General features: G+C 40.2%; 1 protein-coding gene across 1 annotated transcript in view; it reads left to right on the top strand.

Moving 5' to 3' along the window:
- Window positions 1–11,385, top strand: part of CNMD (chondromodulin) — a 112,848-nt gene extending 101,463 nt beyond the window's left edge. The window contains exon 7 of the mRNA XM_073663931.1: window positions 11,066–11,385. Within this exon, the coding sequence (XP_073520032.1) occupies window positions 11,066–11,281 (216 nt within the window). The 3' untranslated portion in view covers window positions 11,282–11,385. The remainder of the gene's footprint in view (window positions 1–11,065) is intronic.
- Window positions 11,386–13,136: the final 1,751 nt, after the last annotated feature.

Below are 13,136 nucleotides of genomic sequence, written 5' to 3'. Positions count from 1 at the left end.
TTAGGAGGGTTGATCCTACTGGCAGATTCCCTTTAATGCAATGTTCACATGTCCAGTAATCATCCGTTACAACGGATCCAGCAGAAATCCATTGGCAAGAAGTTGTTCAGACACACCTTTTTTCTCGGTTTTTAAAAAACTGATCTCTTCTGTTTTTTTAACATTGAAATCTATGGAAAACTGATCGGTTAATCCACAGCCCTTTACTTCTTCCAGATGTTAATTACGACCGTTAGGAGAGGAGAGTGAAGCCAGCTCTGATTGGCCACAGAGATCACGTGATATAAAAATGTCCGGAGATGAACATAAGTGTTATTATTTTACAATGGGGAAACATGAGGATTCAGAAGGAGTTGTCCGGGTAGTGGACAACCCCTTTAAACAGTATCAAATGGGCCCAAAAATCAGTACCATCAGCGCCCCTAAAATAGTGTCACATACAAGAGTCCCCAAAAATAGAGCCATAAACTCAGTGTTACAGCCATATATTCATACATTCAATGCCATCTAATAGTTCTTCATAGTAAACAGTCTTATTCAGATTGTGCCATCCAAACTGCCCCACAAAAGAATCATAAAGGAACACACAATAAACAGCATCATTGAAACAATGCCCCTTAAGTGTCCAAAAATAATGAGATGTAGTGCCATGAAGATACAATAGTGTTCAAAATAATAACAGTGTGTTCAAAAACATGAGTTAAGCACAAAATCTTTATACCAGTTTTTATTTCCATGCATTGGGAACATTGCACACTGTTTTCTAATTCAAAACAGGAAGACAAATGTACAGAATTTTTAACTATGTCTGCATTTGTCTTTACAAATTAACAATACGTACTCTTTTTTTAAGGATTTAGCATTCCTGTTAATCACTAACCTAATATTTAGTTATATAACCAGTTTTTTTAGAACTGCTTCACATCTATGTTGCATAGAGTCAACCAATTTCTGTCAACTGTTATTCCAGCCCAGGAATCTTTAACTACATCCCAAAATTTTTGGGCATTTGTTGGCTTGGCCTCAGAAACGGCTTTTTATTATGTCACCCACAAGTTTTCTATCTGATTAAGGTCCGGGGATTGGGCTGGCCACTCCATAACCTCAATTTTGTTGGACTGGAACCAAGATTTTGCTCATTTACTGGTGTGTTTAGGGTCATTGTCTTGTTGAAACACCCATTTCAAGGGCATATCCTCTTCAGCGTAAGGCAACTTTACCTCAAGAATTTTAATATATGGAAACTGGTCTATGATCCCTGGTATGCGGTAAATAGGTCTGGCACCATAATAAGAGAAACATGCTCATATCATGATGCTTGCACCACCTTGCTTCACTATCTTCAGAGTGTATTGTGGCTTGAATGCAGAGTTTGGTGGTCATCTGAAGAACTGCCTGCGGCCCTTGGAGCCAAAAAAAACAATTTTACTTTCAACAGTCCATAAAATATTTTTCCATTTCTCTTTAGGCCAGTTGATGTGTTCTTTTCCAAATTGTATCCGCTTCAGTACTTGTTTTTTTTAATAGTGGGACTTTGCAGGGACTTCTTGCTAAGAGATTAGCTTCACACAGGTGTCTTCTAACTGTCACAGTACTCACAGGTAACTTGAGACTGTCTTTGATCATCCTGGTGTAATGACCGGAGGTCCAAGAGAGATCCAGTGAGTCACAAACTGAGAGAGAGACAGAAATAAACAACACTTTCTTTACTAAAACAGGGATAAGACTAAAATTCAGTATTGCATGAATCAGTCTCAGGTTCTACCTGGGACACTGTCTCTACTAACTACACACAATCAGCAAAAGCTGAAATCAATGTGCCAATCTCAAGGTTTCCAGTTTATGTGAAGTACTACTAATGATCTGGAACATTTTTACCTAAACACTGTGTCAATCTAGTGTGGGTGTTCTATAGGGACCCCTGAGATGGCACACTGAGTACAATCCTACCACTATTAACAATAGCAATGCATGAAACTATACTAATTGCTCTTATACCCCTAGTATAGGGATACCTGGGTATCTTAAAGTTACGGTACCGTTAACCTCAGATGTGATCTATCACAGGCCTGTGAATCGCGGTGGCTGCAGCTAGTCCCGGAAAACTTTGGCGCCAAGTAAAAAGCAACGTTTACAAAAACAGCAAAGGTTCCTTGTCTTGCCGGCCGATGCCGAGCCCAAGCGCCGGGGTCTTTAGTCCTGTAACCTCAGGTTAAGGTCTGGGAAGAACTCTTCACCAGGCTTGTCAGTATCCTCTCAATGTGAATGGCACCGGACCCCATCTCTACTCTCGCAGTCACTCCCTGTCTTCCAGACCACCGACCACGCGCTCCGTCACAGAGATGATATCCTCAGTCTCTTTCCCTTTGCTCGTTCAGCAAAAAGTCTCTAGTCCACTCAGCATAGACTTCCACAAAATTCCAAAAAGCAACACAGCTTTCCCCAGCTCAGCACTCGTTCTTAAGCAGGGACACAGCTTCACCAGGGCCAGGGGTTAACAACCCCCACAGGAAAGCTTGTAGAGAGAGAGTTTTGTTGAAGTTCAGTCCTCACAGTTCTTCTCAGACTCTCCTTCCAGCGTCTCACACAGCAGACACCCTCAGAACACACAGGGTCTTCCGATCTGCCCCTGCTCTGAGCTCAGCCAGGCAAAACTCACAGGATCCTAATGCTCTCCTGCTGCTATCACAGTTCACACTCTCACACTGGAGATGATCATTGGCTTAGCCTTTGCCATTTTGGCTATTCTTCGCTCCATTTGAATGGTAGTCTTCCGTTTTCTTCCATGTCTCTCTGGTTTTGCTTTTCCATTTTAAAGCATTGGAGATAATATTAGCGGAACAGCCTATCATTGTCTGCACTTCTTTATAAGCTTTACCCTCTCCAATCAACTTTTTAATCAAAGTACGCTGTTCGTCTGAACAATGTCTCGAACATCCCATATTTCTCAGGTTTTCAAGGAGAAATGCATGTACAACATGAGCTCGCTTCACCCTTAAATAAGGGCCACCTGATTCACACCTGTTTCTTCAAAAAATGATTGACCTCACTAATTGAACACACCCCATTTTCAATTAATTATTCAAATACGCAGACTCAAAAATATGCAGATCATGAATGCTGAGTCTGTTTGTTTTCTTAGAATCTACTGCATCAACTGGTAAATTGTTTCACATGTAGTAATATAATTTATACCAAAAACAGTGATTAATCTGGTTAGTCATATTACACTGCTATTATTTTGAACACTACTGTACTTTTATATAACTCTCCGTATATAACTTTAGTACCACCTTAGAAATACTCCATCACCAGATAAATACTAGGCAATATGCTATCTTCATTCCCCAAAATGCCTGGCACTGCATCTTCTTATCTATTGCCTCATGCTGGTTAGCCTGATGACATTGTGGTGTTGTACCAGATATGATTCAGCAATGCAGTTTGTGAGATCCACAGCATGTTGAAAGAGATCAGAGTTCAAACGTGACAGAATTCTGCCTTGAAAATCTGAGACAGTTTATAATATAATCTATATGGTTGAAGTTTTCAATCCCTCGTCCAAAGAAGGCACACAAAAAATCCAGAAATGAGTGCATTCTTATTATGTAGTAAAAATGGTATGGACTATCACCACAAATTTCATCCTTTGTAAAGCAAAATAAAATGGAGAAAAAGTAGAGAAAACTGCAGATCCGTAGCAGATTTACTGGGGAATCCGTGACAGAAAATATCAATACCATCTGGCCTTTTTCTTTTAAATATCTGCCTATGAATATAGTATATATACAGTGCATTGTGAAAGTATTTGGCCCCCTTGAACTTTTCTACCTTTTGCCACATTTCTGGCTTCAAACATAAAGATATGAAATTCAAATTTTTGGGGGAAGAATCAACAACAAGTGGGACACAATCGTGAAGTGGAACGAAATTTATTGGATATTTTAAACTTTTTTAACAAATTAAAAACTGAAAAGTGGGGCGTGCAATATTATTCGGCCCCTTTACTTTCAGTGCAGCAAACTCACTCCAGAAGTTCAGTGAGGATCTCTGAATGATCCAATGTTGTCCTAAATGACTGATAATGATAAATAGAATCCACCTGTGTGTAATAAAGTCTCCGTATAAATGCACCTGCTCTGTGATAGTCTCAGGGTTCTGTTTCAAGTGCAGAGAGCATCATGAAGACCAAGGAACACACCAGGCAGGTCCGAGATACTGTGGTGGCGAAGTTTAAAGCCGGATTTGGATACAAAAAGATTTCCCAAGTTTTAAACATCTCAAGGAGCACTGTGCAAGCGATCATATTGAAATGGAAGGAGTATCAGACCACTGCAAATCTACCAAGACCCGGCCGTCCCTCTAAACTTTCATCTCGAACAAGGAGAAGACTGATCAGAGATGCAGCCAAAAGGCCCATGATCACTCTGGATGAACTGCAGAGATCTACAGCTGAAGTGGGAGAGTCTGTCCATAGGACAACAATCAGTGGTACACTGCACAAACCTGGCCTTTATGGAAGAGTGGCAAGAAGAAATCCATTTCTCAAAGATATCCATAAAAAGTCTCGCTTTAAGTTTGCCACAAGCCACCTGGGAGACACACCAAACATGTGGAATAAGGTGCTCTGGTCAGATGAAACCAAAATCAAACTTTTTGGCCACAATGCAAAACGATATGTTTGGCGTAAAAGCAACACAGCTGATCACCCTTAAAACACCATCCCCACTGTCAAACATGGTGGTGGCAGCATCATGGTTGGGCTTGCTTTTCTTCAGTAGGGACAGGGAAGATGGTTAAAATTGATGGGAAAATGGATGGAGCCAAATACAGTACCATTCTGGAAGAAAACCTGTTGGAGTCTGCAAAAGACCTGAGACTGGGACGGAGATTTATCTTCCAACAAGACAATGATCCCAAACATAAAGCAAAATCTACAATGGAATGGTTCAAAAATAAACATATCCAGGTGTTAGAATGGCCAAGTCAAAGTCCAGACCTGAATCCAATCGAGAATCTGTGGAAAGAGTGGAAAACTGCTGTTCACAAACGTCCTCCATCCAACCTCAATGAGCTCGAGCTGTTTTGCGAGGAAGAATGGGCAAGAATTTCAGCCTCTCAATGTGCAAAACTGATAAAGACATACCCCAAGTGACTTGCAGCTGTAATCTCAGCAAAAGGTGGTGCTACAAAGTATTAACTCAAGGGGGCCGAATAATATTGCACGCCCCACTTTTCAGTTTTTAATTTGTTAAAAAAATGTTAAATATCCAATAAATTTTGTTCCACTTCACGATTGTGTCCCACTTGTTGTTGATTCTTCGCCAAAAAATTAGAATTTTATATGTTTATGTTTGAAGCCAGAAATGTGGCAAAAGGTAGAAAATTTCAAGGGGGCCAAACACTTTCACAATGCACTGTATATAGTGTATATATATAAATATATATATATATATATATATATATATATATATATATATATACACATACATATATACATAATTTTTATATATATATTTATACATATATATATATATATATATATATATTAGTATTTGTAACAATAGAAAAAAATCTGATAGTGGACTATCCAACTCTGCCCTCAGCTAAATACAATTTGAACCTTGCACTGAAGATCTTTTTTTGGCTTTGGCCTCCTACTTTGTACTACTACATAGGTAGTACTGATCATCTAGTTCCATAACCCGCTCTGTGTTAATGTACAGTACAGACCAAAAGTTTGGACACACCTTCTCATTTAAAGATTTTTCTGTATTTTCATAACTATAAAAATTGTACATTCACACTGAAGGCATCAAAACTATGAATTAACACATGTGGAATTATATACTTAACAAAAAAGTTACTGAAAATATGTCATATTCTTGGTTCTTCAAAGTAGCCACCTTTTGCTTTGATGACTGCTTTGTACACTCTTGGCATTCTCTTGATGAGCTTCAAGAGGTAGTCACCAGAAATGGTTTTCACTTTACAGGTGTGCCCTGTCAGGTTTAATAAGTGGGATTTCTTGCCTTATAAATGGGGTTGGGACCATCAGTTGTGTTGTGCAGAAGTCAGGTGGATACACAGCTGATAGTCCTACTGAATAGACTGTTAGAATTTGTATTATGGCAAGAAAAAAGCAGCTAAGTAAAGAAAAACGAGTGGCCATCATTACTTTAAGAAATGAAGGTCAGTCAGTGCGAAAAATTGGGAAAACTTTGAAAGTGTCCCCAAGTGCAGTTGCAAAAACCATCAAGCGCTACAAAGAAACTGGCTCACATGAGGACCGCCCCAGGAAAGGAAGACCAAGAGTCACCTCTGCTTCTGAGGATAAGTTTATCTGAGTCACCAGCCTCAGAAATCGCAGGTTAACAGCAGCTCAGATTAGAGACCAGGTCAATGCCGCACAGAGTTCTAGCAGCAGACACATCTCTTCAACAACTGTTAAGAGGAGACTTTGTGCAGCAGGCCTTCATGGTAAAATAGCTGCTAGGAAACCACTGCTAAGGACAGGCAACAAGCAGAAGAGACTTGATTGGGCTAAAGAACACAAGGAATGGACATTAGACCAGTGGAAATCTGTGCTTTGGTCTGATGAGTTCAAATTTGAGATCTTTGGTTCCAACCACCGTGTCTTTGTGCGACGCAGAAAAGGTGAACGGATGGACTCTACATGCCTGGTTCCCACCATGAAGCATGGAGGAGGAAGTGTGATGGTGTGGGGATGCTTTGTGGTGACACTGTTGGGGATTTATTCAATTTGAAGGCATACTGAACCAGCATGGCTACCACAGCATCTTTCAGCGGCATGCTATTCCATCCGGTTTGCGTTTAGGTGGACCATCATTTATTTTTCAACAGGACAATGACCCCAAACACACCTCCAGGCTGTGTAAGGGTTATTTGACCAAGCAGGAGAGTGATGGGGTGCTACACCAGATGACCCGGCCTCCACAGTCACCAGACCTGAACCCAATCGAGATGGTTTGGGGTGAGCTGGACCGCAGAGTGAAGGCAAAAGGGCCAACAAGTGCTAAGCATCTCTGGGAACTCCTTCAAGATTGTTGGAAGACCATTTCCGGTGACTACCTCTTGAAGCACATCAAGAGAATGCCAAGAGTGTGCAAAGCAGTCATCAAAGCAAAAGGTGGCTACTTTGAAGAACCTAGAATATAAGACATATTTTCAGTTGTTTCACACTTTTTTGCTAAGTATATAATTCCACATGTGTTAATTCATAGTTTTGATGCCTTCAGTGTGAATGTACAATTTTCATAGTCAAAAAAAATACAGAAAAATCTTTAAATGAGGTGTGTCCAAACTTTTGGTCTGTACTGTATATATCAGCTGTGTGCGGTGGTCAAGACTCAAGGACCCCGAATAAGGATCATTTTACTAAAAAGTCTGCTAACGAACATGCAAAACTTTGAGACGGACTTTTTCCCTCTTGAAGCCAGCAGGGGAACAGCCTGATGAACTTGTGTTTGGCCTGAGGTCTACTAGTGTATCTGGTATGCGATCACCACTGCTATGAAGAGTTGAAGAGCAAACACCTCACTGTGATCACACATTTTTGGAAAAAAAATTTGGAGATATTATACTAATAAAAAAAACTTACCAACTTGAATGAATCCTTACAAATAAGAACCTAAGCGAGTTCTTTACTAGAAGTATAACCTTTATTAATATTTACTAGACGTATGGGACATATTGTTGCACGGCTTCCCAGGCTTTTAGAACAGCTTCTGAACTGCCTGGATATTTGCGTTAATCCATCGTATCATAAGAGATAAATTTGCTCTTGGGGACAAAGGAAGAGAGAAGATCTGTTGAATGTGCAGAATTTAGTTTGCCAGTTGTATGAAGAATTATTTTTAAAGCTATTTTATAAAAAGTAATGCTTTGCTCAGATGTTGTGAGCATCAGATAATGTGAAAATTGCACCATCCACTTATGTGATAACATACATCAGTGTAGGACAGTCCCTATTGTCTCTGAAGCTATTTCGGTGTCCCTCGCTGTTTTCTTGTTTTTCAGGTGCTACCCGTCACTTATTTTTGTGCACTGCTGTGTAATGCTTTACATCACATTTCAGTCAAGCTGAGAGCTTAGTTAGATGATTTCACCAAAGTGCCTCATGTTATTCCCAGCAATGCAGACACAATAACTAAACCAATCATCACACATAGACTCGCACACCAAAATCACTTTTTTGTTCATCAAACAATATAATTTGCATTTGCAATATGCTCCCCATGATTAAAATACTGTTTACATACTGGAAGAATTCGCTGAAAATTGCACTACCTGCTGTATCATGTGTTAAAAGGATAGAAAAACACTAGTAGCACCGATGTAGAGGACACAACAACATATTCATATGGTAATATAGAGTATTGAAATGAGATGTTCACCAGCGGCTTATCCAAAGCTGATAATGCATGCACCTTGTGTGTATATATACAGTTGAAACCTTATGCACCTCTATGGCAGCCCTATAATGGCTCAGGACAAACAGTCATGGGTCAGCCATAACCCTTGAATTAGTAGTGATGAGCGAGTATGTTTGGCTAACCCATTTGGTAAGTATGCTCGTGCGAGTATCTTCAGCGTACTCGGTGATATATTTGAATCACTCCCGTGTGCATGATTTGCGACTGTTTGACAGCTTTAATACATGTAAGGAATGCTTGTTTCTTAAGCATTTCTCACAAGTATTAAAGCTGTCAAACAGTCGCAAATCATGCACACGGGAGTGATTCAAACATATCACCGAGTACGCTGAAGATACTCGGTACTCGCACGAGTATACTCGCCGAAAGGGTTAACTGAACATACTCGCTCATCACTAATTATGAGCGTTTGCTATCTTTAGAGCTTTCTTCCAACCAATGTGGTCCAAGTTGAAATCAAATATGTATAATTTATTGTATTGTTAATAATGAAAATGGCCATAAAGCAAGTCTGGGAGGAGATTCATTGTGCTCAAGTCACTGGCTACACTATTGCAGCCGTGTATGTTTTACTATGCGGCCACATTCACACGTTCAGTATTTTACATCAGTATGTGTAAGCCCAAACCAGGAGTGGGTGATAAATGCAGAAGTGGTGACGTGTTTCTATTATACTTTTCCTCTGATTGTTCCACTCCTGATTTTGGCTTACAAATACTGATGTAAAATACTGACCTAAACCGCATCAGCTTTTCAGAGAAAAAATTCTTTGAAAAGTTGGCTTTGGATTATGAATAACAGATGACTAGTTCAAGGCTGGCCTCTGATGTATTCTCACCGCCTCACTCCCCTAGACTGACGGGTCCTCCTTACACACACACAGTGACCCGTCAATATAACCTGGAGCAGACTGCTAATACACACGTCCCCTTGATGGCTTTTCAAAGTACTGTAAGTTTACTTTGAAACAGCGCTTCCTTTCAGCGTAAAATATACATGACTACAATAATGAAGCCAATGTCTGATTCATGCAGCCTGTGGTTCGGACAGTATGAGTCTTCTGTAAGGTTCCCTTTAAAATCAAAAATGCATTGTATGCTTTGAGTGGTGATCATACAAGCTTACTATCACTCAGTTTACAAAAGGGAAATTTGCCCCTTCCCCCTCTTAGGATCAGTGGAGTTTTCATTAGTCACAGGTGATATTTAAAAACAAAAGTTATTCTGACGAATTACAAGATAAGAGCAGCTATCCTTGAAGCTTTGTTGGATGCATCAAAATCGGATTGCCATGATCACCAAGAACATAAAATATCCAAGACACCAGGGAATCTTTGGAATTTGTCATTTCTGCATGTGACAAACCTTTCTCTTATACTGCCCCATTAGGTTAGAAATACTAAGGCCTCGATTCATCAAAAAGTTTTCACCAGAATCCTAGAATAAAACAGTTTGAAAAGTCACAATTTTTTGCGCAACTCATAGTTACTCCAAAATTTTGTAACACACCATCTTCAGCTAGCTCGGTCAACATTTTTCTTTATGGGTGGAGCTTAGAAGGGGGGGCGAGGTCAAACGTGCCGGAAAATTCATCTTAATTTATGCCACAAAAGTGGAGTAAATTACAACAGAAATGTATTCCATTGAAGTATATTGACTATGATGGCGCACAACATCTGAAAAATGTGCCAAATTCACTAACAGACGCCTGCCTCTTAATGAAATGACCACATCTTACTCCAGCGCAATCTCCATCACGACTGGCGTGCAAAACAGCCTTCATGAACCTGGGCTAAAGTATTTTGCAATCACATTGCGAACTGGACAAAGCAATGTAATACCTCAATTGAGGAAGGTAGCTTCACTGCCAAAAATCACTCTGATCATATATCAGGGGTGTTCAAGGCTCCAATGAACTGAATGCTGTGCATAACATAATTTCCATTAATCTTCTTCATAAACCTGTACGTGTTAAGGGAATCTGTCACCAGGTTTTTGCTATTTTAGCAGTGCATCACTTACTGGGCTGTTTGCTGCTGTTTTGATCACATCAATTTTATCTGCTGCAGATCTACCAGTTCTCTGAATGCTGAGCTCTATATAACCCACCGACACCACTGATTGGCAGCTTTCTGTGTACACTGTGCATAGGCAGAAAGCTGCCAATCAGTCATGGGGCTGATAGAAGCTCATATATAGAGAGGACTACCTGGCAGCAGGTTTACTAGACAATCTACTGCTGATAAAACAGTGATTTTTATCAAAACTACAGCAAGCAGCCCAGTAAGTGACACATCGCTGGAATCAGGGTCTCATTCTTTACATTAAACTGCTCTTAGATTAGGAGGCAAAAACCTGGTGACAGATTTACTTTAAGGTACTTGGAATCATATTGTGTAAGATTATTTGTGGTATAATCTAAAAAAAAGATCTGTACTATCGGCAACAAAAAATATCGGGAAGTTAAATCTTTGCTGACATTTACCACATAACCATTAATGTAGATTCTATCAGCATTATTTTAGTCTGCCATATGTAATCATGTTTGTGTGATGTGGATATAATTGCACTAAACATTATGACTGACCAATATTCTTTTCTTTATACCAGCTGGAAGGAGAGGGTGGCATGACTTTTGACCCAATGCTGGACCACCAAGGCATCTGCTGCATCGAATGCAGAAGAAGCTATACCCATTGTCAGCGAATCTGTGAGCCTTTTGGTGGCTACTACCCATTTCCATATAACTACCAGGGGTGCCGTTCCGCATGCAGAGTTGTCATGCCCTGCAGCTGGTGGGTCGCACGGATCCTCGGAGTTGTGTAACATGGATGGATTGGAATGGAAGAGACATGAGAAATTGTTTATGTGAAAAGAACAAATGTCTAAAAACTGATTGATACTCGGTTGTAAATAAAGACCTAAGTTAATACCGGACGTCCAGTCATTGAGTGGAAGTGTAGGTCTGATAGATACTAATGTATGGTATGTGCAATAGCCTTGCTTCATGGAGACATTCACACATTTTATAGATTCTGAATTAGTGTTTTAATGTAGAGATGGCCTGCAGTAACACATATTTGCTGACATGATTGAGAAATGTTCCCTTTTAAAGGTTAACTAGACTCGTTGCGGTTTCCACATTTTTGTAGCTTGATGTAAATAAATCTCAAGTGAAGTTGAGCCCTGGTGTTATTGAAGCGGATACATTTCCAACAGCAGAAACCCGTTGACGTCGGCTCTTTGCTGCTTTTATAATGACATTGGTGTAGTGTGTTTAATATAAACTATTCACAATGAGACTCACAGAAATTGAAACATTCAAATTTTTTATACGAAATTGTAATAAAAATAATTCCATTTCTATGGTTGAATTTTGGTGAAATGCTTCTATCATGTGTATAAGCTCTGGGCATGTAGAACAGTAGCCACAGTCTTGATGGATGCTGATCATTTGTCTACTATAGGACATATCACACGACAAGCGCTTTTTAGTGTTGGGTCTCTGTATAGGAAAACGCAGTCTGATACACTTTTTTTATTCAATTAAAGGGGTATGCTCAAATTTGGAAGTTATTTCATATCCATATGATAAAGGATAACTTTCCAATCACTTGGGATCTGACTGCTGGGGCTGTCACCAATCCTGAGAACCGTGGCTCTGAAGAGCCCCGTATAAATAGTGTGGTGGTTGACCATGCACATTTCAGCACTCTCATTACTCAATGGACTGGGTCGCACTAGCTGAGAGTTGCGCTTGCAATCTCCAGCAGCTCCATTAAGAATAGAGTAGCAGTACGTATGATTGACCACCACTCCATTTACATGGGGTTCTTCAGAGCCCTGGTCCTCAGAATCAGTGGGGGCCCCCAGCAGTAGGACCACCTTTTACCTGACCGCATCCATGGCTCTTCATTTGATTAGCCAGCCTGGTGTGCCATCACATGTGGAACATGCTGCAACGATGATATTGTACTAGGCCGACTAATCAAAAGAAGAGCTGCAAATGCTGTTAGAATGGGGCGGTCTTTGCAGCTCCAATAAATTATTGATATGGCTGATTGAATAGTTAAGTTGATAAAAAAGTGCTTTGCAGAGCCCAATCAGTTATTTCTTGGTCTAGGTGATGTTAGATTGTCAAAAGAAATAACCTCTTATAAGAATTACATTAGCTGCTGCTCACTCTCTCCTGTGTTGCCTTACAGTTCTCTAATAGACTCATAAGGGGGCTTAGGATAGAAATTACTGTAGTGTAGGTGCTTGTTAGGGTACAGTCAGACGGCCATATAACACAGGCGACAATCGAATTGCAATGCTCGGACTGGCGGTCGGCTCTCCTGACCTGAGCGGGACACCTGCATCGAAATACATGCTGTCACGCTCAGGTCAGGAGAGCTGCCGGCCAGTCCGAGCACTGCGATGTGATCGTCGTTCATGTTATATGGACTTCTGACTGCGCCCTTATACAGATTAGAACAGCAGTACATCAAGTTATGAAGTCTGACATAAACATACATGCTGAGCAGCGGTTTCTGTACACGTCTACAGTTCAGTCATGAAGAATGGTGGCCACCTAAATTGGCATTCTGCCAAAATCTATGTAAAGTGTACGTAAGATGCGTATTTCTTTTGAATATGACGTGCACTCATCATCATCATGAGTTCTGTCTCATCCTTTCCT

The sequence above is a fragment of the Phyllobates terribilis genome, unplaced genomic scaffold, assembly GCF_046119375.1.
Source record: "Phyllobates terribilis strain yellow unplaced genomic scaffold, ASM4611937v1 Scaffold_2__4_contigs__length_985480577, whole genome shotgun sequence".
NCBI classification, from domain to species: Eukaryota; Metazoa; Chordata; class Amphibia; order Anura; family Dendrobatidae; genus Phyllobates; species Phyllobates terribilis.
Note: the sequence above shows the minus strand (reverse complement) of the source record. Positions and strands in the feature narration are given on the sequence as shown.